Source organism: Mauremys mutica, chromosome 2 (assembly GCF_020497125.1).
Source record: "Mauremys mutica isolate MM-2020 ecotype Southern chromosome 2, ASM2049712v1, whole genome shotgun sequence".
NCBI classification, from domain to species: Eukaryota; Metazoa; Chordata; order Testudines; family Geoemydidae; genus Mauremys; species Mauremys mutica.
Window position 1 is genome coordinate 16,920,161 of NC_059073.1, and position 21,600 is coordinate 16,941,760.

Sequence of the window (21,600 nt, forward strand, 5' to 3'; positions counted from 1 at the left end):
CAAGGTATGCATCCACTGCTGAGTTGCACCGATTTCAAAGACACTGAATTTTCATTTATTTTTGCACATGGTGCCTCCTCCAAGGTATGTCACCAACGTACTGTTACCCAGGGTTTTCAGAACCCAAAGCAGTGGTAACTTCACAATTTCACTCTAGGTGGTATCAGGAATAAATCAATGGGAACACAGCACTTCCGGCTGATGAAAAATTGATACAAGGGTGCTCTGATCTAAAACTACTATTTCTTAGATTTAAGCGCACACACACACACACACAAGCACTAAGTTTAGAACATCCCAAGCAATTATACAGAATCTGAGATGGTATTGAGTAGTTAGCAGCAGGTCCGTGATGGTTGTAGCTTCCCCACAGGGGAGTATGGTGTCAGGAAAGTCTCTCAAGATAGCTTCAGAGAGCTCACTCTAAAGCACACTCTATTATCTAGACTTTTGAGAACTATTTTTTACAAAACACATACCTTATAGTGACCCCTACTGGGTCATCAGTTCTCCTAACATTAACAAACTACTCATCAACAAAACATTCCTAACAATCTTAGTCATAATAAGCTTCTATATCAAAGGCACCCTAACTCAAGGTCCCCATCCACTTATTTTATTTCAGTCTCAATTTGTTCTATCTCCTCCCATTCTGATTAGTGAAAACTGCAACCCTGCAGCTACTTTTGACCTTGCCTCCGGAAGCCCTGCTTATTCAAATTAAACTTTAAACTATGTAATGTTCTATATTTCATTCATTCATTGTGGCTGAATGCACACAATATGGTTGCAATTAGCTTGATCAAATTTTGGGGTAACAAAACCACTGCATTCTGGAGTAACAGTACAATCTCCCCAACTCCAGGCACCACCAGTGTCTCTCTGACATTTAAGATGTTCACTCTGCTCCAGGTAATGGCATTCTGCTGTGGCTCTAAGTTCCAATAGGGCAGTGGAATTTGTGCTTGTACCCCAGTGGTGCAGAAGAGAGAGAAAAGACGGTTACTCACCTGTAGTAACTGGTGTTCTTCGAGATGTGTTGCTCCTATCCATTCCATGTAGGTGTGCGCGCCGCGCGTGCACGGTTCTTCGGAACATTTTTAGCCTAGCAACTCCGGCGGGCCGGCTGGCGCCCCCTGGAGTGGCGCCGCCATGGCGGCGGATATATACCCCAGCCGGCCCGTCCGCTCCTCAGTTCCTTCTTGCTGGCTATTCCGACAGTGGGGAAGGAGGGCGGGATTGGAATGGATAGGAGCAACACATCTCGAAGAACACCAGTTACTACAGGTGAGTAACCGTCTTTTCTTCTTTGAGTGATTGCTCCTATCCATTCCATGTAGGTGATTCCCAAGCCTTACCTAGGCGGTGGGGTCGGAATGAGACGTGGCGGAGTGTAATACCGCAGAGCCGAAGGCTGCGTCGTCTCAAGACTGGTGCACCAACGCGTAGTGGGAAGCGAAGGTATGGACTGAAGACCAGGTGGCCGCTCTACAGATGTCCTGGATGGGGACATGGGCCAGGAACGCGGCCGATGAGGCGTGTGCCCTCGTCGAGTGTGCGGTGAGTCGGCACGGGGGAACGCGAGCAAGCTCGTAACACGTTCTGATGCAGGACGTCACCCAGGAAGAAATCCGCTGCGAGGAAACCGGCTCGCCTTTCATGCGGTCAGCTATTGCCACAAACAGCTGGGACGAACGCCGAAAAGGCTTCGTGCGGTCGATGTAGAACGCGAGTGCTCGGCGGACGTCGAGGGTATGCAGCTGCTGTTCCCGAGGCGAGGCATGCGGCTTCGGGAAGAAGACCGGGAGGAAGATCTCCTGGTTGAGATGGAAGGCCGACACCACCTTGGGGAGGAAGGCCGGGTGTGGTCGGAGCTGCACCTTGTCCCCGTGAAAGACGGTATATGGGGGACCCGCCGTCAGGGTGCGGAGCTCTGAGACCCGTCTGGCGGATGTGATCGCCACGAGGAAGGCCGTCTTACAGGTAAGATGGAGGAGAGAGCACGTAGCGAGGGGCTCGAAGGGTGGGCCCATGAGCTGGGCGAGGACCAGGTTAAGATCCTATGTCGGAGCAGGAGGACGCACCTGCGGGTAGAGACGGTCTAACCCTTTAAGGAATCGTGATACCATCGGGTTGGAGAAGATCGAGCGACCTCCTATAGCTGGTCGAAATGCTGACAGCGCTGCCAGGTGCACCCTGAGGGACGAGATTGCAAGACCTTGACCTTTGAGGTACCAAAGGTAGTCGAGGACAGTCTGGATGGGGGCCGAGAAAGGGTTGATACCTCTCTGGTCGCACCAGAGGGCAAAGCGCTTCCACTTGGCGAGGTAAGTAGTTCGCGTTGAAGGTTTCCTGCTTTCGAGCAGAACTTGCTGCACCGCTGCGGAGCAATCCCTCTCTGCGTCGGTTAGCCACTCAGGAACCAAGCTGTAAGATGCAGCGATTGCAGGTTCGGGTGACGAAGCCTGCCGAGGTCCTGGGTTATGAGGTCCGGCCACAGCGGAAGGGGAATGGGTTCCCGAACCGACAGCTCGAGCAGCAGGGTATACCAGTGCTGCCTCGGCCAGGCCGGAGCGACGAGTATGATGCGGGCGCTGTCTCTCCGGATCTTGAGTAACACTCGGTGGACGAGCGGAAACGGAGGAAACGCGTAGAGAAGAGGCTCTGTCCATGACAGGAGAAACGCATCTGAGAGGGAGCCTGGAGCTTGACCTTGGAAGGAGCAGAACCTGTGGCATTTGCGGTTGGACCGGGAAGCAAAGAGGTCTATCTGGGGAAAGCCCCACCTCTGGAAGATGGAATAAGCCACATCTGGGCGAAGGGACCACTCGTGAGAGGCGAAGGACCTGCTGAGGCGGTCGGCCAACGTGTTCTGCGCTCCTGGCAGAAAAAACGCTTCGAGGCGAATCGAGTGGGTTACGCAGAAATCCCAGAGGAGCAATGCCTCGTTGCAAAGTGGGGAGGACCGCGCCCCGCCCTGCTTGTTGACATAAAACATGGCTGTGGTGTTGTCCGTGTAGACCGCTACACAGCGGTTCTGCAGGTGAGCCCGAAAGGCGAGACAAGCTAAGCGGATCGCTCTCAGCTCCCGGACGTTGATATGGAGGGAGAGCTCCTGGGGTGACCAGAGACCCTGGGTGTGTCGGTCTCCTACGTGAGCCCCCCAGCCCAGCGCCGAGGCGTCCGTCGTCAAGGTGATTGACGGGCGAGGCGGGCGGAACGGAACTCCCTCGCAGACCATTTCCGGGTCCAGCCACCAGGTGAGCGTCTGGAGAGCGGGCTTTGCCACCGTTACCACCATGTCTAGGGGATCGCGATGAGGGCGGTACACCGACGCCAACCACATTTGGAATGGGCGAAGTCGCAGCCTGGCGTGTGCGGTCACAAATGTGGACGCTGCCAAGTGACCCAGGAGGCGGAGGCAGGATCGCACCGTTGTCGTCGGAAAGGCCTGCAGCTCCCGAATGAGGGAGGCCAACGTCTCGTGCCGAGTGCGAGGGAGGCAAGCTCTGGCCAGATTGGAGTCGAGGACCGCTCCTATGAACTCCACTCTTTGCGCTGGAACTAAGAGGGACTTCTCGGTGTTGACAAGCAGGCCGAGAGACCGGAACAGATGTAGAATCTCGGTCACCTGATTCGCCACCAGCTCTTGGGAGCGGCCCCGAATCAGCCAGTCGTCGAGATATGGGTAGACGTGGATGCGACGACGGCGGAGGGCTGCGGCGACGACCGCCATGCACTTGGTGAATACCCTCGGCGCGGTGGAGAGGCCGAAGGGGAGCACTGCGAACTGGTAATGAGCTCCGTTGACCATGAAGCGCAGGAAGCGTCTGTGGGGGGGGTAGATTGCCACATGAAAGTAGGCATCCCTCATGTCGAGGGCAGCAAACCAGTCTCCAGGATCCAAGGAAGGGATAATGGACCCCAAGGTTACCATTCGAAACTTGAGCTTGCACAGGTATCTGTTGAGCTCCCGGAGGTCTAAGATGGGACGAAGGCCTCCTTTCGCCTTGGGGATGAGGAAGTATCTGGAATAGAATCCCCTGCCTCGCCTGCTGGGAGGCACCTCCTCGATGGCACCCACGCTCAACAGAGATTGGACCTCCTGTAAGAGGACTTGCTCGTGAGAGGGGTCCCTGAAGAGGGACAGGGAGGGTGGGTGGGAGGGAGGGGGCGAAATGAACTGTAGGCGGTAGCCGTATTGGACAGTGCTGAGGACCCAACTGTCTGATGTTATAGATGACCACGCCTGGAGGAAGCAGGAAAGGCGATCGGAAAACAGAAGGGGTGGATCCTGATTGGAGAGTGGTGAGCGGCCCTCGGGCGTCCCATCAAAAGGCCGTCTTTGGGTCTTGAGGGGCCTTGGACGATCCCTGGGCTTGATTACGCCACCCGCCCGATGGTCTGCAGCGGAAGGGGGCTGAGCGCCTATTGTTAGGCGGGCGAGGTCAGTTGTGTTGAAAGGGGCGATAAGGTTGACGCCGGAAGGAACGCCTTTGGGTGGCCAGCATGTGCATTCCTAATGTGCGGATCGCCACTCTGCCGTCCTTTAGGGTCTGAATGCGGGTATCAGTCTTTTCTGAGAATAGACCCTGCATCTCAAAAGGAAGGTCCTGGAGCGTGTATTGGACCTCCGGCGGCAGAGTAGAGGACTGAAGCCATGCAATGCGTCGCATGGTTACCCCTGACGCTATGGTCCTGGCCCCCGAGTCCGCTGCGTCTACCGCTGCCTTAATTAAGGTTCGGGAAGCCAGCTTTCCTTCCTCCAGCAGTGCCGAGAATTCTCAGCGGGAATCCTGCGGGGTGAGCTCTGCAAATTTCCCTAGGCAGCCCAAGATGTTGAATGTATATCTCGAGAGCAGGGCCATTTGGTTGGCGATGCGGAGTTGGAGGCCGCCCGCTGAGTAAATTTTCCGGCCTAACAAGTCCATGCGCTTGGACTCCTTCGACTTTGGCGCAGCGGCGGGCTGTCCGTGTCGCTCCCGGTCATTGACAGATTGGACAACTAGAGAGTCCGGGGCCGGGTGAACGTAAAGGTATTCGTACCCCCTCGGGGGGACCGAGTACTTCCTCTCAACCCCGCGCGCTGTAGGCGGGACGGAAGAGGGCGACTGCCAGATAGCGGCATTGTTCTTTTGAATTGTCCGGATGAAGGGGAGCGCCACCCTCACGGGGGCCTCCGCCCCCACCACGTCCGTGATGGGGTCATCGACCTCCTGGACTTCTTCCACGGGTAGGTTGATGGCCTTAGCTACCCTTCTGAGAAGGTCCTGGTGAGCCTTGAGGTCGATCGGCGGAGGCTCCGACGGTGACGCCCCTGCCACCGCCTCATCGGGGGAGGAGGATGAGGAAGGACCCGGCAGCACTTCTTCCGGTGCCTGCTCCGTGTCTGCGGGAATAGGTGCCCGCGTTTCATGCTCTAAGTGCGTGCCATGAGCGGCGGCCTGTGGAGTGGGGGACGGAGGTGGCCTGCTGACCGTGGCTACCGGTACCGAGCGCACCGAGCCTGGCTGTCGCGGCGGAAGGGGAGGCCCCTGTTCATGTTCGGCCCAAGGCACCCAAAATCCCCATTGTTGAGGTCCATGTTCTGGTGGGAGGGACCCCGCCCGGAAGTCAATTGCGCTGCCCCTAGGGGAAGCGACTGAGGGCTCTCTTGATGGCCAGGGGGGGGCCGAAGCGGTGGCCGGGCGGACGTCCGGTGCCGGAGTAAAGTGCCCCCGCGGTGCCGACGGACGGTGCCGGTCGTCACGTGGTGTAGCCGGCGAACGGGACCTGCGCGTGGGGCGGTGCCGGGAGCTCGACCGGCGGCGCCGGGAGCTCGACCGACGGCGCCGGGAGCTCGACCGACGGCGCCGGGAGCTCGACCGACGGTGCCGGGATGCGGATCTGGACCGCGTGCGGCGGCGCCTGGAGCGACTGCGAGAGTCTCGACGCCTCTCGCGGTGCCTGGAGCCGGACCTGGTGCGGTGCCGGCGAGTCGGCGACCGGGACTTGGAATGTCGCCGGGAGTGCGACCGGTACCGCGACTGGGAGCGGTACCGGGACTGCGACCGGCGAGGAGACAGGGAGCGTCGTCTCGACGTGGATCGTCGTGCCCGGTGCGGTGGAGAGCGGTGCCGTGAGCGAGATCGGGACCGAGATCTGGCGGCGGTGCTGCGATCAGCTCGGAGGCCCGGGGACGGGGGGCGCATCATAAGTGGCTTCCCAATAGATTTGAGAGTCCGCACCGGTGGCACCGGCAGCTGAGCGCTTGCATCAGCGGTAAGGTCAATCAAATGTCTTGCCGTCGCGAACGCCTCGGGCGTGGACGGCAGCCTCAGCTCCTCCTCGGTAGGTACCGGGGAGCCGGGCGGTGCCGGACTCGACGGGCCTTGCGGCGCCGGAGTCGACAGCACGGTGCACGTTTTGTGCACAGCCTCAGCCTGCACCGTTACAGTCGGAGGCGGCTGGGCTAACGGTCTCTTGTGCTTGTCCGAGACCGTCTTCGGCACTTTGCGCTTCTTTCCCGGGGAGATGGAGCGGTGCCGGGTCTTCGGTGCCGGGTGCCGAGATGCATCATCGGCACCGGGGCGGCTGGGTGTGGTCGGCGCGCTGCTAGCTGAGGCAGTCTTTGGCGCCGCCGGTGCTGGTGCCGGAGGTTGGAGGGCCGACTCCATGAGGAGTTGTTTCAACCTTGAGTCCCGCTCCTTCCTCGTGCGAGGCCTGAAAGCGACGCAAATGGGGCACTTGTCCGACCGGTGTGCCTCTCCAAGACAGCGGAGGCAGGAGTCGTGCGGGTCACTCACCGGCATAGACCGCTGGCAAGCCGCGCAGGGCTTGAAACCCGCCGGTCCGGGCATAAGCCCGCACCGGGGCGGAAGAAGAGGGCTAACCCCTCTAATTCCCTAATGACTATCGTAACACTAACTATAGAACTATTAACAAAACTTAACAACTATGATAACTATATACACTAACGATCGGAGAACGCTAAGGCTGTGGAGGAAAGCAGATCACTCCACTGTTCCTACTAGCCGTCACGGGCGGAAAGAAGGAACTGAGGAGCGGACGGGCCGGCTGGGGTATATATCCGCCGCCATGGCGGCGCCACTCCAGGGGGCGCCAGCCGGCCCGCCGGAGTTGCTAGGCTAAAAATGTTCCGAAGAACCGTGCACGCGCGGCGCGCACACCTACATGGAATGGATAGGAGCAATCACTCGAAGAAGAACTACTGAGCTACATAGACGTGCTTGAGTGACTCCTTTCAAGCTTCATAATCATAAACATTAAACAACATCCACCAGAAGCCAACTTTTGTCAGAATATCTCATTACCTTAGACAGGCAAAGAGCTTATCTCCACTATGCGGTGGCAGTGAGTCACTCACATTGTAAATTTTGTCTTCTACATGCATCACAGAACACTAACACTCTCTATGCACTTTAGATATGCACAGTTTTAGTAGCATCCCTATCATAACAGGCTCAATTAAAAAAAAGACAGCATGTAGGTGTATCAAACCTCAATGCTGAGGACTGAAAGTGGGAGCAAATTCTGCCTCACCTGCACTTAAGAACAAAATCAAATACATAACAATAGCAAGTGATGAAACTTCAAAGAAGACTCTCAGTGATGACAAATAAATTAAGTAAGTTCCCATAGCTCACACTTGGAAAAAAAAATCCAAGAGTAAGAATGCTGTGTGGGTTGTATCTCTAAAGAAGGCTCTTTATCTACTAAGATCTGATATAAGAGTTCAGTGTTTTCCTGCAACAGTTCAGGTACTCTCTAAACACATAACACAATAATCTGTACCAAAGGAAACATCACCTGAATTAAGATCTTATCAGGAAAGTAAAGGAGAGGAACTGATTTTTTCAAAATATTTTGTCGTGTAATTATTTGAAAACTTAAAGTTCATGCATATGTTTACCGAAATCCATTATAACTTAACTTAAACATAATTTGATCTAGCAAAATAAGAACAATGTTTAGATAAATAACCATTTTATTATCTAGCTATTATCATCTATGGCATTTTACCTATAACTGTTAATATTGTACCCTTATTTGCAGATAAGGTAACCATGTCTAATTTGCCTTCACCCAGTTGTCATTTGAAATTGGACATTTTTTTTTATGGATTTCCACTTTTTGAATTAAAGTGCAAATTTGCTCGCACCTGCATCTTACACCACCTAAAAGCAAGCAAAATCATGTGTCTGCATATTTCCCATACTTTCTAAGGACTTCCTTAACAGCCTACATGAAGAAACCCAAGTTACCAGGGCCATCTGAATCTCCTTGTGTTTTACTACTCTAAGAAACCAAAAGTACCTTTAAAGCTATATTGACAAACCTGATTATAAAACTGAAGTTTAAAATCAATTCAATTTCTACCTAATTTGTTTTGACAATGTATTTTTGACTCTAAATTACATTCAATTTTAAAACAGAAGTAGCTAAATCAAAAATATAATTAGGATGACTTATTGGGAAACAGACATACCACCAGTAATAAATAACTTAGCTCACATATAACGGTTTTCATCCATACATCTAAAAGTGCTTTTCAAAGGAAGGTATAAGTCCCCATTTTACATATGGGGAAACTGAGGCACAGTGAGCTGGTCTGACTTGACCAAAGTCACACAGCACATTAAATGTCAGAGCCGGGAATAGAATACAGGTTTCCTGATTCCCAGTCCAGTGTCCTACCCACTAATGATCATGCTGCCTTCCTATTAATATACACATATCAAAATGTTTTATTTTACATGGGAATATCACAATTATTCATTCACATCTAGTGCAAATGATCTCTCAAATGAGTTATGGTACACATCCTTTAAAACCTAAGAGAGAGGTTTAGGTTAGATTGCACATTAAAGAGGCGGAATTAGTAAATAATAGTATAAGATTACAGTACTAACAGGGATAAGGAACTTCTTGATTTCTTCCAAAGCATGTCCCATTCTGGCATATGCCTCTGCTGGTGGGGCAAATACTTCAATTAGAACATGCAGGTCATCATTTAGATGGAAGTATTTTGCTTCCCCACTTTTTCTCAACTCTTCTTCCTGGGAAGGACAGAAAATTTCACTGTAACAAATATAATCATAAAAAGAGAGAAAAAAAAAAGTAAAATGAACTTGTATTTGAGATGTTTGCCATATACATATAGTTCATTCACTTTTTGCTTCAAATACTAAATGGAAACATAACTGGAAATTATAAATTAATATTCTCTACTGTACTCAGAGTCAATGAAACTTTACAATATTGCTATTTTGCCTATCAAAGAATGTTTTATGAAGTATATATTACTCAAGAGAAAATTAATAGATAAGATTTCTACCTTGAGACAATTACTGGTTCCTCTAACAGACAGAATTGTTTCCATTGTTTTGACTTGATTGAAATAAACTAGCAGTATTTGTGAGCAACATGAAAAAAAAATCTTTGTCCTATTTACTGTTTCAACATTGGGGGGTTTGCTCTATTTATTCCTCTTGCTCCAACCTAATTCTAGGCTGGCTGCAGAGAGTGCATAATCTTCATTAAGTGGATGAGCACTCAGTTCAATCTGTGTATGCTCAAATTTCTGGAAACAGAAATTTCTGGAAATGCTTAGAGGCTTAAAGGACGTCATCGATTTAAAAATCATAATTATGCCTGAAATTTGTTTTGATGACTTTTTAATAAGCATTGGAAAAACAACAGAGTGTTTTAAAATCCCAAAACAAAAGGCACTGCTAACAGCCTAAGTATGGTTTCATTGTGCTATTAGACAAGCAGTGAAACATTCTGCTAATCTAAGTATTCAATATAATTTGATTTGAAAAAATTTTCTGTCAAATATCTGAGGCTCTAAAAAGTATGCTATTCCTGACATTTATTCTATTTAAACAAGCAATGAATAGCGCTGAAACATCTCTCTTTTAATAGGTCCACAAATAGTAGTTTTAATGACAGATTAAAGCTTTCTTATTTGTTCCTTCTGTGTCATAATTATGAGTTAAAGTTATGACAATCAGTTCTAGCTTATTGTAGGTAATCTTTATGTTGTCAAATTTACACAATATATGAATATTGCAAAATTGTTTGGAAAAGCAAAGCAATCTGATTATTGATAGAGCACTCAGAGCAAGAAAATTAACACATCATAATTAGTTGGCTGAATCTTGTCAGCCTTAACCATCATCTTGTCAATACAAGTGATGAAAGGACCACAAAAATAGAAAGTAAAAACCTCCCTCAATGAATACAACATTCTAGCTAAGAACTTAAAAAAAAAAGGGGGGGTGGGATCCTTTTAAGCTAGTTTAACAAATCAGACTGCTCAAAATGCTAAAGAAAATTTCTGCTTATGAGTCATTTAGCGTGGTCCAAAGGGTACAGGTGAGAGCACCATGAATTAAATTAAAAATTGAGGAATTTAAGCTGGATATCACAAACTTAACTGAGAATGATTAGACTGTATAATAGTCTCCTGTGGGAAACAGCAGAAACTCTTGAATAATTTAAGAGTGAACATACCACTGGAAAACATGATAGTGAATAATCCTGCATAACACTATATGACTTGACTTAGAAGAAAGATGGAAAATATCTAGGATTCTTTGGGTGGTAGCAGGTTCAAAGTACAAAACAAAAGGGATTTAATCAGCCTAATTTTAACGTGATTAAGTAGATTTCAACAAAGTTTGTTTAAAATCACAGTAAGCAAAGTTTCCTCATACAGAGAGCTCATATGCTAAATTTCATCCCTAGGAAACTTGTTGGCTAAAGGATTTAAAAACTTAATAATTGGAACTGATAACAGTAGTGTGCATAGTGCTTGGATGTATTAGACCTTTCAGAAAAACATAATTGATGTATTAGACCCTTGAAATAAAACAACCTACATTGCTCAGATCAGGACTATAACCACTCACCCACTGCTAAGTGCTTTTTCCTTGCACACAATGTAATCTGTATTTTTAAATTATACCTCAGAAAAATAAAAATGTAATCTCAGAAGTTAAGCTCTTCCTCTTGCAGATATCTTAAATTCAGTGCAGATTTCATAATCAGTCTTTACTATTTAATCTCTTCAGCGTTGTCAATACTGGCCACTGGTTATTGGATGAGAGCACTGTATTACATTTAATATAGAAAATATTTAAAATTGTAAACATTGAACTCATTAATCTGATTGATAAATAAATACAAACTGGTTTAGCACGTAACACTTCTAGTGCTTTTCATACACAGATTTTAAAATACTTTACAAAGGAAGGTAAATATTATTTTACCCTCCTTTAAAAAAAAACAAAAACCACAAAAACAGATTTAAGGATCTTCCATCTTTAATCTACCATTATTTGACAGGTTGGAAAGTTGTGATCAGCAGCAAAAGGTTCAAAAATTCTGACTTCGGTAATATACTACCATAGAGAACATTTAGGTAAAAATTGCCATCCCACCAGCTGATCTTTCAGAACACTCTACTCAACAAAAAGTATGTACTTTTGTTAAATGTATGTAATATTGCTAAACATCATGAATGTCTAAGAAATGAGAGCAAAACTCTTAATTTTGTCCTCCAGGACTTTGTTATCAGTGATAGTATACACACATCCCTGATTTTTTTTCATTTGAATTTGCTGATCATGAAAATGAAAATCTAGTACCTCTGGCTAGTGGCATCATTAGTAGGAATACTACTATACAGGAATCGCCAGACCATGTCTGGATGATGATTATCTGACAGCAACCAACAGCAGATGATTCAAAGGAAAGGGTGAAATCCATAAGATAATTATAGGACAACGCACTCTTGAGAGACATTTCTATATCAAATATGAAGAAGAAATATTGTGTTTGTGTTCATATTTTTGGAATGCAACTCCCTAAGTGACACTCATTTACTAAATGCCACCTCTACAGTTAGATTTCTCTGAGGATCAGTTTCTGACCTACTACAAAAATCAGATTTGTACCTATGCCCAAAGAAGGGAAACATTGTTTTTGTAGGAAGGAAATCACTAAAACCATACCATTTAAAAAAAAACAGAATTTATCATGCAAGTCTAAATCACTAAAAAGACACATTGTACACTTATAAAAATGAATGCTATGTAAGTACACAAGAATAATAAAATGTATTACAAAATGCAATATCCATGTATATAAGGGTTGCACCAGCATAATGGCCTCTTGAAATACAACTGTACAACTTTATATTTCAAGCTGTTTTTCCTTCTTCTCTATATCTTTAATAAAGGTTACATGGATTTTTAATGGTGTGTTTACCATGATACTAAGCAGACTGAGGTCTCTGTATACCAAACTCCTGATCTTATTTAACACTGTTTAATATTGGACAGCAACTGGGTTATGTGAACACTTTTGACACATACATTCCATCTAAATTAATATAATAGGCCCTGACCCTGGAAATCTAGATTATAAATATCAGTTTTTCTTAAAATAGAAATGGGCCTGAACTAAATGCCTGATTCAGACATCCTTCCCACAAACTCGGAGATATAATTTTGGATCTGAACCTTTTGGCTTAGGCCTTTCCCTTTACAACAAAAAACAAATTGCTTTTGCTGTGAAATTAACCAAAATGGCCTTTGTATAAATATAAGACCAACAATATTTTTGTTGTAACAATGTAAAGCCAGGAGAGGGAATTATAGATCAGTTAAACCTTGCCCCAGGAAATCTGTTGATATTATAATACTGATACACAACAAAAAATGCACAAACCAATGAACAAAAAGAATGCCAAGATGGCATCTGCTCCATGAGAAAATGGAGAGAGAGAGAGAGAGAGAAGAAAATTTGCCAAATGTCAGAACCAAATCAGTAAGCCAATATTTTAATACATATTTTCCTAGTAAACTTGGCCTCACCCTTTCATTCATCTCCCCACGCCCATTTGTCTCATCCATCTGTTACATTTTGACATAGCTAAATTTTGAACTTTTTGAGCTAGAGAATGTATTTTTACTGCCCATTTGCACAGTGTGTTTAATAAATAAGATACTAATAAGAAGCCACACATCTCAAAGTGCTACTGTAATAAAAACTATACATAATATAACCCCCTGCAAATAAAATGCATCAAAAGTTGTATTTAAACAGACTATGCAAACTATATTGCATGGGAATATTAATATTTTACACATTGATTTTTTTTTGATTAAGGAAAAATGTTCCTAACAGGCAACCCTAACAACCACACTTAAGTGTAGTTGACATCACCATCTACCTACGCACTTCTGAAGGCCATCATCATAGTATCTCATGATTTTCTTGGGAGGCACTCCATCACAATATGCCAGTGGTCTAATTTTCCTTCCTGCATTCTTTGAGACAGTTTGATTTTAAATAACTTCCCCCTTTTCTCTTCTATTGTTACATTTGTTTAACATGAAATAATTGTCTTTATTTCAAATGTCTCTGAATGGCTATTCACGTTACAAGTTTTAGGTCTTTCTGTGATTAAATTATTTCCTCAGACATTTAACATTCTGGAAAGTTCATGACTTAGGCCCCAATAGTGAGATGAGTTTTGTGGCGGGCAGAACCAAAAGCCCGTGCTGAGCCCCACTGACTTCACACATTTAGAGGTTTGCTTGCATAGAGTTCACTGCAGAATCTGAGGGTTCATATGGAAAAAACAGACCACATCTGAATCTGGCTCACATATGCTTTGTTTTATATTCATTTTCTGGTGGTTCTGGGCTTTTTCCACTTTCCCAAACTGTGCTGGGAAGACTAAAGGAAGCCACGTACCATGGTATACTATGCACTAAAATGTTTCAGCTATTTGGTTTACCTTGGCTTTGTCCCTCATGGAGCCTTTTCCCAATATAGACATTTTTGTCAATGTTTCTTCCTGTAAACGTTTCAGTGAATTGCCACGTGGACCCAAAAGTTTTCCCACAAAGTTGAACTGTAAGGAAACAACAAAAAACACAATAAAAATATTAGTCTCTAAGGTGCCACAAGTACTCCTTTTTCTTTTTGCTGATACGGACTAACATGGCTACCACTCTGAAATAAAAATATTGTAACACTGAGGAACTGTCATCATGTAAAATTCCAACAAGGTATGAAAGATGTTGCTTATGCAGCATTTTGATGTAGCTGCAAACAAAACAATATATTAGGTCATAACTTTTATAGCCATTAAATAAACATATGTGGAATAGATACCACCACTTCAACAACTTCTCCCATAGTACAGAAACCTACAAACATCAATATACAACAACTTTCAAATACTATAAAGAGAACTCAATTCAGTTCAACTATATTATTTTAGATTTAGGACAGAAAAAGATGCTAACCCTTAGGTCCTAAGTACCTCTGGCTACTGTCTAAAAGCCCAGTTCAATATAAAAATAAAATAAGAAGCTAGCTCAACCATATAGAAAAGCAACCAATCAAGTATTTTTATTTCTTAAAAGAAAACGTAGCTCATGCTCCTTAAAAATTATCTGTGAAGGAATATGCCACTCCCCCCCCAAAAAAACACCCTCCCTAAGAAGATAAGCACTTATATTAAGGCTGTCAGTTTGTCACGGAAGTCACAGAAGTCATGGCAGCTCAGGCAGCCCCTGCGCCAGTTGCACCAGCCACTGGGGCAGTCTTGGGCCCCTGTACCCTCTCCTCCCCAGCAGCAGAGTCTGGGTGTAGGAGGGGGGAAGGGGATTGGGGCACGGGATGGGGTGAGGCAGGCTCTGGGCAGAGCTTACCTGGGGGGCTCCCCAGAAGCAGTGACATCCCCCTCGCTCAGATGCTAGGCGGAAGCGTGGCCAGGTGGCTTTGTGTGCTGGCTTCAACCCCCGGGCAGCCCCCTGCAAGTTTTAGTCACGGGTATTTTTAGTAAAAGTCATGGACAGGTCACAGGTGGTGAATTTTTGTTTACTGCCCATGACGTGTTCGTGACTTTTACTACAAATACCTTTGACTAAAATGTAGCCTTACTTATGATCAACAGATTTAAGCAAGATCAGATCAAGGTCAGAAGCCATTTCCAAAGACAAAGGAGGTGTTATGGAGAACATCCTATTGGCAGCTCCCACCTGTTGATACCAAGGAGCTCAAGCACCTAGGTTGATCTCAGCTGTGATTTGTCAGAAAAAGAAAGGAGATACAATAGCATAATGATAAAAATTCTTATATTTTTTATATGCCTGAGTGTCTGTCTGGAGAGGTAATACTGAAAGGTAATCTATTGCAGGAGTTATTTTCTCAGACACTAACCATGATACCTTTTTGATCCAATGATGAACAAGAATTAGAACATCAGTTCTAACAGAAAGATTAGAAAAAACGGTTACCTACCTTTCATAACTGTTGTTCTTCGAGATGTGTTGTTCACGTCCATTACACATTAGGTGCATGCACGCCATGGAAACTTTTTCCCTTAGTGGCTCCCATCAGGTCGGCAGGGGAGCCCCCAGAGTAGCGCCTCCATGCTGGTGCATATATGCCCCTGCCGACCCAACCCCTCTTCAGTTCCTTCTTGCTGGAGACTCCGACAGAGGGAAAGGAGGGTGGGAAGTGTAATGGACGTTAACAATACATCTCGAAGAACAACAGTTACGAAAGGTAGGTAACCATTTTTTCTTCTTCGAGTGCTTGTTCATGTTTCTTCCACATTAGGTGACTCTCAACCTTACCATAGGAGGAGGGTAGGAGTCATGGAGCAATTGATTGAAGAACAGCCCTGCCAACCACCACATCATCTCTGGCTTGCTGGTTGACTGCACAGTGGGCTGTGAATGTGTGCACCACTGACCAGGTGGCTGCTTTACACATCTCCTGGATCAGGATGTGCGCCAGGAAAGCTGTTGAGGACGCTTGTGCCCTTGTCAAGTGAGCAGTGATCACCGAGGCTGGAACCTTGGCAAGCTCGTAGCAAGTGCGGATGCAGTCTGCAATCCACAATGATATATGTTGTACCGAGACCAGAAGCCCTTTCATTCTATCGGCTATGGCGACAAACAACTGTGTCGACTTGCGGAAAGGTTTAGTTCGCTCCAAATAGAACGCCAGGGCCCTTCAAGACATCCAGAGTGTGCAGGCTACAGTGACTCAGGTCTGTGTGTGGTTTAGGAAAGAACACTGGCAAACAAATGTCCTGTCCCATATGAAATTGTGAGACTATCTTAGGGAGGAATTTTGGGTGTGGCCTTAGTTGTACTCTGTCCCTATAGAAAACTGTATAAGGAGGCTCCAAGGTTAGGGCTCTCAACTCGGATACCCTCCTCACTGACATAATAGCCACCAGGAACACCACCTTCCAGGAGAGGTGAAGGAGAGAGCAAGAAGCCAGGGGCTCGAACGGGGGCCCCAGGAGCTTGGAAAGGACCAGATTAAGGTTCCAGGGAGGGACCGGTGGGTGTGACAAGGGGAAAACTCTCTCCAGTCCCTTGAGGAACCGCACCACCATGGAGTTAGAGAACATAGAGCATCCGGATTCTCCCGGGGGGAACGCTGAAATGGCAGCTAGATGTACTCTGATTGAGGATGCTTGAGGTGCAGGAGGTATTCTAAGATGACTGGAATAGTGGCCTGGAGTGGCTGTATCTGCTTAGGCTCAAACCAGCAGGAAAATCTTTTCCACTTAGCTAGGTAGGCCGCCCTACTGGAAGGCTTCCTACTGCCAAGGAGAATCTGCTGTACCAGACGAGAGCACTGGCTCTCCACAGCGTTTAACCAGAGTACTTCCATGCCATGAGATGCAGAGACTGCAGATCTGGGTGGAGCAGGCGCCCGTGGTCCTGTGTGATGAGGTCCTGGTATAGGGGCAGGGCAATCGGGGTGGCCACTGACAGCTCTAGTAGGGTTGTAAACCAGTGCTGACAAGGCCAAGCTGGGGAGATCAAAATTATTATCACCTTGTCCCTGCAAACTTTGAGGAGGACTCTGTGGATGAGCGGAAGCGGAGGGAAGGCGTACTTCAGACTCCCGCTCCAAGGGAGCAGGCTATACAAAAGTCCCACAGGAGAAGGGCCTCTTGGCAGAGGGGAGAGGAGTGGGCTCTGCCCTGCTTGTTTATATAAAACATGTCAGTGGTGTTGTCTGCCAGAACTGTCATGCTCTGACCTTCCAGAGTAGCATGAAAGGTTTGGCAGGCTAGACGAACCGCCCTGAGTTCCTTCACATTGATGTGGAGCGACATCTCGGCTTTGGACCACAAACCCTGTGTCCTTAGGTCCCCTAAGTGAGCTCCCCAGTCGAGGTCTGACATGTCTGTCACAAGCATCAGAGCAGGCTGTGGTGTGGCGAATGGGATACCCTCGCACACTACCGGCCGATTGAGCCACCAGCGCAGGGAGTCCAACACCTGGTCCGGAACTTTCATAATAAGGTTTAGGGGATCTCTGCCCAGGCGATACGACTGGGCAAGCCATGCTTGTAAAGTCCTGAGCTGTAGTCGAGAGTATTTGATTATGTGAGTGCATGCTGCCATGTGCCCTAGGAGCTGCAGGCAGCATCTGGCTATGGTAGTGGGGAATCTTAGCATCAAGTCTATGATCCGCTGGATGACCAGGAACCTGGATTCCGGAAGCCTCGCTCATGCCTGCACCAAGTCCAGCACTGCCTCGATGAACTCCAGCCTTTGGGTTGGTATCAGGGAAGACTTGGGTATATTGACGAGAAGCATGGGCGGCTCTACAAATTTGGCCGCCCCAAGCAGTCATGCCCGGGAGGCGCCCCCGAGCCGCGGGAGCAGCGGACCTCCCGCGGGCATGACTGCGGAGGGTCCGCTGGTCGCTCGGCTGGACCTCCCGCAGCTGCGGGCGGTTCGCTGGTCCGGCGGCTCCGGTTGAGCTGCCGCAGGCATGCCTGCGGGAGGTCCAGCCGAGCCGCGGGACCAGCGAACCGTCCGCAGTCATGCCTGCGGGAGGTCCAGCCGAGCCGCCGGACCAGCGAACCGTCCGCAGTCATGCCTGCGGCAGGTCCGCTGCTCCCGGGGCTCCGGTGGACCTCCCGCAGGCATGACTGCGGCAGGTCCGCCGGCCCAGCCTGCCGCCCCCCCGGGAAAGGGCCACCCCAGGCGGGTGCTTGCCCCGCTGGGCTCTGGAGCCGGCCCTGACGAGAAGACCCAGCTTGCGGAATGTGTCTAGGGCCACCGTCAGATGGGAGCAGACCTCCTCTTCAGACCAACCCGTGAGGAGACAATCGTCGAGGTATGGTATACCCGTATTCTCCTCTTTCACAGAAAGGCTGCCACTACTGATATGCATTTCGTGAACTTGCGGGGGGCTGCCGCCAGACCGAATGGGAGGACCGTAAACTGGTAATGGTGTTGGTTTATGGCAAATCGCAGGAACCACCGGTGAGCGGGGTGAAAAGCGATGTGAAAGTACGCATATTTCATATCGAGGGCAGCGTACCAATCCCCTGGATCCAGGGACGAGACAATAGTGCCTAGCGAGACCATGCGGAAGCGGACCTTGACTAAGAACTTGTTGAGCCCACTAAGGTCTAAAATGGGCCGAAGGCCCCCCTTTGCCTTTGGGATGAGGAAACAGGAGTAGTAAAACCCCTTCCCCTTTAGTTCCCGGGAGGTCCTGGATGGTGTTCTTGACCTCTGGCGGAAGGCCTGCAGCCACGCTGAATACTTGCTGGCCATGACACTCCTGTTCATTCATGGCTGAGATGAACAGCAAACAGGAGGCTGGATGAGAAAAAAGGAAGTCGTATCCCTTGGAAGGGGCGAAGTACTTCCTCTCCACCCTGCTTGCCGTCGGTGCGCTGGAGGCTGGGGTTTGCCAGACCATCTTGTAGTTAGACTGAATGATCTTTATGAGTGGGAGCGCAATTCTGGAGGGGCCGTCAGGGCTTAGTATGTCCAGCATAGTATCTTCCTGCTCCACCACTTCCTCCCCTGTAGGCCCAACTTCCTCAGATTCCGAGGACACCGACCTCAAAGGTCAATGTGGTGCCATGACACGGTGCCATCAGGAGACTGGAGAACGGCTCCTCACCGACCAGGACCAGGATCGGTACCGATGTTCTCGGGACCGGGATCACTGCCTTCTACTGGGGATTGTGGCCTTATATCCCCTCGGTGCCGGCTTAGTGATCGTGATGGGGAGCAGTGCGTCGACGGAGCCGGTGCCGTGTGCTGGCTCAGTTCCAGTGCCATCGAGTTCCGCTGAGTCAAAGATAGCTGGGAGTCCACAGAGGCTGAGCTCGACTGGGACCGGCACCGGGAGCGGTGCCCGGGCGGTGACCTCAAATGGGGCACCATTGCTGGCTTGCTTCTGGATGGCACCCTTGGTGATGGCACCGGAGGCTGCTCCTTGCGAGGGAGGGGATTTGCCGCCGACAGCTCGATGAGGTCTTTTGCTGCCTCAAAGGTGTCAAAGATGAAAACTGTTTATGATATTTATTTTGTAAAAACGCCTTAATTTTTCTTACAGGTAGATAAAAAAGAGCAAATTCACATGCTAAGGTGAAAGAGTAATTGCTGAATAATTTAATTAATACCTTTTACATGTAAAATTACCCTTTTTATCTTATGGATTCATATTTTATGTAATATTAAATATGATGTTTTTCGTATTATTTAATGTACAAATAAAAAATAAGCCTTGAAAAATTGTTGGCGTCCGTCACACTCTTCTGAAAACATGAATGTGCTACTGGCCACAAAAAGGTTGGGGACCACTGGCTTAATCTGTCTCTAGTTAGGATTTCCACAAATTCTTTATAAGATGTTACAAAATTTTCAATAGCCTTAAGCTTCCAGTCTTCTACACATTATATATTTAAACAGACTGCTAGTTAGTTGATCTCCTCCTTACAGATTTAATGGTTTTGGTTAATCATCATTGCTTACAAATAGTAACCTTATATTTAACATGTAAAAAAAATCTCCATTTCAGTTTAATGGAATGACAGGTCAATAGTTCGAACCATACCATATTTCAATGTTTACAAGGCTATTTTTGTAGAAACAGAACCACTAGAAACACAGAGCCAGGTAAGCTATTAGAGGAAGTAATAAAAAAAAATCTTCAATGCATACCTAAAGGAGGATAATTCATTATAGTAAGCAATGCTGAAATGTATTTCAGAATGTCAAGTGCTTATTGTATTACATAAATCAGATGACAGAACTTTAATACTTATCCAAAATATCAATTAGAAATATTTAACTTCAATTCTTCTCTCAATGCCATTTGATAAAAGTAGTTTATAAAAACAAAATAGTATTCAGTGGACTAAACACATATTATAACTTAATATTGCTTTTTGTAGTCTTCCCACATAACCTTATACAGTAAATACTATTTACAAAATTAAAATAATTTTAATGCATAATTAATTACAGTTGCTGAACTTCACTTCTCTTTGAAGACAAAAAGCTTTTCCAATTTATTTTAAAGACTAGGCTCTCCTAACTAGCAGGCATTAGACTCAAAAGAACAAAAACAAAACACAGTACACACTTTATCCAGGGGGAAGTAAAATCCACCTCAAATACCACTCTCAAATCTCTGCAATATTCACATAGGAGAAAACAAGCAGAACAAACCAGAACGAACATAACTAAAAATAAATTAGCTTCACTACTCAATTACAAAATGCCTGAAGATAGAAGCTAGTCATCATGTGCAAGCTAAGTCGATGACATCTTCCAGTCAACATATCATTTAGTGAACAAGGAACTGTGTTAGTTATGCCCTTATGTCAGATCAAGAACTGCTCTCTGTGCTCTGAGAAGCTCTAAATACATTATAACTCTCATGTTTCAAAACTGTCATATCCATGCTGCAAACCTTTAAAGTTTTGATGGTTTCAAGATATAACAGCCGGAGCCAGCTTATAACCCTGAAAAAACATTGAAGTTTAGTGCAAGGGTGACTAACATAGTGTCCAGAAGCCAGATTCAGTCTCAAGGACCCCTTCCTGCAACATTCTCCAAAGACCAAGTGTAGAATAGACATATATATATATATATATATATATATATATAAAATCTAGTTTGCTGCCCTGTTCATAAAAATAAAAATCTACAAACTAGAAAAGGAGGAAGTAAACCCCCTACAAAAGTTTGCTTTGAGCAGGGGCTGGACTAGATGAGCTCCGGAGGTCTCTTCCAACCCTTATCTTCTATGATTCTAAAAATGGATAAAAAGCATGGGAAAAGAATATTTGCCCCATTGGGGATTTAATTTCCCAAACTAAACTATTGTTTCAGCTCCTATTCAAGTTAATCGCCTGAGAAACACTTGATTGGAAAGAGTTCTTTGTTTGAGATTCAATACAAGATACGAACCCACATATTCCAAGGCATAAATCAACCAATTATTTATATTGCTGTAGTTTCAAAGGCCCAAATCAAAGTCAGGGCCCCTCATGCATGGTGCTGTACAAACTTCTTGTAAGAGAAGCTGAAGCCGTCTTTGACCATACTCTAAATTATAGTGGGGACTAAATTCCCTCTCAAGAGCCCTTGTGAAACAAGGGAACACAAAATGACTTAAACCCACCTTTGTGCTCGGATACCCAGCTACACTGAGCAGAGCTCCCGTGTAGCAGAGGATCTGGGCAAAAGACTCTGGTTTCAGTTGTTATTCAATTAAATGCCTGAAA

At 46.7% G+C, this 21,600-nt stretch overlaps 1 protein-coding gene across 2 annotated transcripts in view; it reads right to left on the reverse strand.

Moving 5' to 3' along the window:
• KHDRBS3 (KH RNA binding domain containing, signal transduction associated 3) overlaps positions 1-21,600 on the reverse strand; it is a 203,583-nt gene that overhangs the window by 105,266 nt on the left and 76,717 nt on the right. For both annotated transcript variants that reach the window (XM_045007790.1, XR_006577443.1), the window contains exons 3-4: positions 13,814-13,930; positions 8,913-9,059 (exon numbers count right to left, since the gene is read on the reverse strand). In XM_045007790.1, coding sequence (XP_044863725.1) covers positions 8,913-9,059; positions 13,814-13,930 — 264 coding nt within the window. The remainder of the gene's footprint in view (positions 1-8,912; positions 9,060-13,813; positions 13,931-21,600) is intronic.